The sequence below is a fragment of the Carlito syrichta genome, unplaced genomic scaffold (assembly GCF_000164805.1).
Source record: "Carlito syrichta isolate Samal-C Ts95f unplaced genomic scaffold, Tarsius_syrichta-2.0.1 Scaffold316532, whole genome shotgun sequence".
Taxonomy (NCBI): domain Eukaryota; kingdom Metazoa; phylum Chordata; class Mammalia; order Primates; family Tarsiidae; genus Carlito; species Carlito syrichta.
Genome location: NW_007260628.1, coordinates 83,474 through 87,804, shown reverse-complemented (window position 1 = coordinate 87,804; position 4,331 = coordinate 83,474). Strand labels below are relative to the sequence as shown.

Here is a 4,331-nt window from a genome sequence, read left to right as displayed (position 1 = left end):
AACATATAATTTGTATGCCAACATTGAGGTTGCTTTAATCTGAAAGCAGGAATACATGTTCTTACCCTAGGGACAGTAAATAAAGTAGAAATCAGGAGGCATTCACAGAACTGGGGCTAATCAGAAATCAACATATCAGCATCCAAGATGGAGTCTCTTTTGTCACCACACCCTGAATCTGCATTCCAATTAGCAGCAGGTACAAGTGGATTTTTAAAGGCAAAATAGGGGGCAGAGAGTGGGCAAATACAAAGTTCTTTGTCAGAAATTCTCATTGATGTACAGAAATGGCATTGATTGGCTAAACACTGTCAAGCTATTGGGTGTGGGTTACAGCATCCAGTGTGGCATTATTAGGTTAATTCATAGCTACTTGTGGCAGTAACAAGCAGTTTTAAGAGATGAATACAAGCTCAAAGCTGGGAATAAGATGCAATTGCTGTCTCTCTTTAATGTCTCTCTGGGCCTGATAATTAAAAGGACAGGCATGCCTCAGATAAAATTATTTTCTTTTCTTAAGAACAATGGAGAAAGGCTGCCCAGCTACCTGTACCTACAGAACCTCTTATTGTGGCTGGTTGGGAACTGGGTGGGTTGCCCAGTTTCTATAGGATAAGCTTCATGGACACTCACTCATTTTTAGTACTTGGGAATTATCTGAAGTAGCATACTTACCCATAAATCTCCCTCCCTGCTCAGAGAGTCTAGAGAAGAACCACAGAGGCCCAGCCCCAAATACTTCTTGCACTGGCTTCTATGATGAGAGATAGCTGGCACTTGTAGACATATGTTTCAGGAGTGAGAATAAAGAAGGGAAGGCCACCATCAGAAATATCAGTTCTGGGTCTCTTGAATGGGGAAGACTGCCCTGGGGGACAGGGCCCGGCCCTTGGCTGAGAGAGTCTCTCATAACCATGAGCCTCCACACTGGAGCTCACCTAAGCACCCCCAAGCATGTACTAAGTGCCTAGCATGCACGTGGCACTGTGAGTACATAAATCTATAGAACAAAGCTGAGTTTTGCAGGTCTTGGCTAGTCTCAGGTTTGTGACACAAACAGGCATCAAGGAATGTTTTGCTTGTTTGCTGTTTTTATTATTTTTTTAGAGACAGAGTCGCTGTCTGTAGCTCAGGCTGGAGTACAGTGCACTATTATAACTTACTGCGGCCTCTAATTCCTGGGCTCAAGCGATCCTCCATCCTCAGCTTCCCAAGTAGCTGAGACTACAGATGCACACCACCATGCTTGGCTAGTTTTATATTTTTTCATACAGGCAGGGTCTCACTATGTTGCCCAGGCCAGTCTCAAACTCCTGGTCACAAGAGATCCTCCTGCCTCAGCCTCCTGAGTTGCTGAGAGCCCAACTCAAGGAAAGTATTAGTGGGCAATACTTTCACCATTTCTCCTTTGTATCAGAAAATGAGCTTTGACCACCTTGTCCATGAATCCTTCCTGAACACTTTCCTCTCGTCTACCCCAGCACCACCCCAAAGCCCTCTCCTGGGTGCCCAGTGCTCCTGGATTGAGCTTCCCGAGCAGCACATAGCTGCTAGTGCCTTGAGCTTATCCTTTGTTTACTCACCAGCGCCCCCTACCTGTCTCCTTATAAGCAGTGGTTTTGTCTTATTTATTTGCATGGCCCAAGCCTCCAGCATAGAACCTAGCAGGGTGCCCAATAAATGTTTGAGAAGGCCTGGCTCGGTGGCTCAGCCTGTAATCCCGCGCTTTGGGAGGCTGAGGTGAGTGGATTGCCTGAGCTCACGGACTCAAGACCCACCTGGGCAACTTGGTGAGACCTTATCTCTGCAATAAATCAAAAATTAGCCGAGCGTGGTAGCACGCGCCTGTAGTTCCAGCTACTTGGAAGGCTGAGGAGGAAGGATCGCCAGAGCCCAGCAGGTCGAGGCTGCAGTGACTGGGAGCGGCCACTGCCCTCCAGTCTGGGCGACAGAGTGAGACTCCAACTCAAAAAAAAATTGTTTGAGGAAAAGGAATGTGAAAGGAGGGGAGAAGAGAGTGTATCGGGAAAATAGAGAGGCCGTGACGCTAAGACTATTATAGGAAGTGGCAACTTTATTATGCCGGTGGGCTCGACAGGCTAATGCTTCCAGGCCAACCTCCCAGAATGGGAGAAGTGGGGTCTTATGCCTTTGTTTAGGTAAGGGAGGGAGTCGTGTTGCCCGATTACACATTCTCTTTGCAATTTACAAGGTTGTGTTCACAAAAATCAGGTCTTTCAAAGAACAAATGGTCTCCAGGAAGCGAGCAGGGGTTGTAAACTGATAAGGAGAACGGTTGTGAATTAGGTACTCTTTCTTTTGCATTTCCACGAGAGCCTTCAGTCTCTAGCCACTTGGCCTTTTTCAAACAAAACTGGCCTGGTGGGTCTTTAGAGCTTGCCACTTGACTTTCAAAAGAAATACCTTTAATTGCTACCAGCTCCCTTCCTGCTCCAAGGGAAGGAGAGGAGGGAGAGGGGTGTCAGACCCTCAGTTTATCTCTCCTAGATCCAGTCAAGGGAGGGCCTCAGAGGAGGTCTGGCTGTATCAATACAGATTCCTTACAGATGCAAATCCCTCCCCAATGTCCCCCTCCCTCCCACTTCTCTGCAAACAGCTTTGCAAAGCTACTTGCTGTGCACTGACTCTGAGTAGCCATCTCTAAAAATGTCAGACACATGTTTTGGGGTAAATATTTTAATTTCCTTCGGTGGGTGGGCCATGTGTACAGGAAAGCACGGCCCAGGTCCTGCAGTCTCCTAGCTCTGCTCCGCATTGATCCCCAAAGCTCTCCCAGCATTGCAGGATTTCAGCATCTGTCCCCTCCTGGTAGGGCTCACTGATGGACCCCAAACAGAAAAGAAGGCGAAGTACTGGCCTTGACCTCGAGGACCTGAAGCAACCTGGTCAAACGACAGCCTTCTCGTGCTCAGTTCCAAAAGGATCGACTGATGGAGCCCCTTAAAAATGAAGGTTCTCATACAGTAGTCTGGAGGTGGCCCCTACAATTCTAACATGCTGGGGGGGGGGCGGAGCTGACGCCACGGGTCTTGGGACCACTCTTCGAGAAGCACGGGCCTACGTTACACAGAAGAGAAAACAAAACCTGGCAAAGATACTGGACTTGCGCCCAAGGCCGGACCGGGTGGAGGTGGGCCTGGAGGCGTCAGCGTGGGCGGATTGCCCGGGAGGAGGTTTTGGATGCTCGGCAGTTCGCGAACCGCCCGAGAAGCAGCACAACCGTATCCAGATTGGTGGCGACGCGGCCCTAGAGTGCGACACGGGTAGGGGTTGTTCCTGACGCCCTCCCCTCCTTTCGGCTCGCTCCTCTTCCTGGCACCGCCCCCTCCTCACGGTCCAACCCCTCCTAGCCCTCCCCTCCTCACAGCACCGCCCTCTCCTTTTGGCATCACTCCCTCCTTCCGCGCCACAGCCCCCGCCTCTCAGCATAACCCCTGCTACCCTCCCTTCCAACCTGCATCTCCCTCTCCTCCCGGTGCCGTCCCTCCTTCGAGCACCGGCCCCTGCTCCCCTGCCGCCTGAATTCTGGAATTTGGCGTCAGATAGCTTGACTTTCCTTTCTGGGTTCCATGGAGTAGAAATGAAACTGAAACTGAGTTTACTGGGAAATTCGCGATAGAGTTTGGGAGCGGGAAGAAGAGTGGCTCAGAGTCACATGAGGCCCAAGTCTGCAGGACCGGAACCAGCCTTCCTGATTCACCATTCAGTGACCTTCAGTCAGTCAGGGGAGGCTTCAGGAAGCAAGTCTACTAGGCCCGGGGGAAAATAATGTGTAAAAGAAAAGACAATCTCAGGACTCCTATGTGAAGGGGAGAATTCAGCCTGGGAACCGAGTTATGCAACACTGCCATTCTCTTCCCAAACAGATGACTGTAATTCCACACTTCGGTGTCACAGCATTGTACATAAGCCAGGTTTCCACAGAAGAAAAGACCTCATGCCTCTTCACATGGGTTGCCGTCTTCAAAGGGCTCACCAGGAAATTCCTTGGCCTCTAATCCTTTCAGGATATATATCCAAGCATATGCCAGTTGTAATCTTAGATCTGCAGCCTAAGTTTAACTCCTAAAACTGAGTTCTGCTAAATCTCACCCACAATGTGCATCACAAGCTTATCTTCCCAGGTGCAGAACAAGTACAAGATGAGATCCCCATTAATCCCAGCACTTGGGAGGCTGAGGTGAGGGAATTGCCTGAGTCCACGGGTTTGAGAACAGCCTGAGCAACTTGGCGAGACCTCATTTCTACAATAAATCAAAAAATTAGCCGGGTGTGGTAGCATGCGCCTGTAGTTCTGGCTACTTGGAAGG

The 4,331-nt window shown here is 49.6% G+C and overlaps 1 protein-coding gene across 1 annotated transcript in view; it reads left to right on the top strand.

The window, feature by feature from the left end:
- The first annotated feature begins 914 nt into the window (after positions 1-914).
- LOC103277220 (interferon-induced GTP-binding protein Mx1-like) overlaps positions 915-4,331 on the top strand; it is a 55,196-nt gene continuing 51,779 nt past the window's right edge. The window contains 3 exon segments of the mRNA XM_021707336.1: positions 915-956; positions 3,092-3,284; positions 3,372-3,558. Of these exon segments, the coding sequence (XP_021563011.1) occupies positions 915-956; positions 3,092-3,284; positions 3,372-3,558 (422 nt within the window).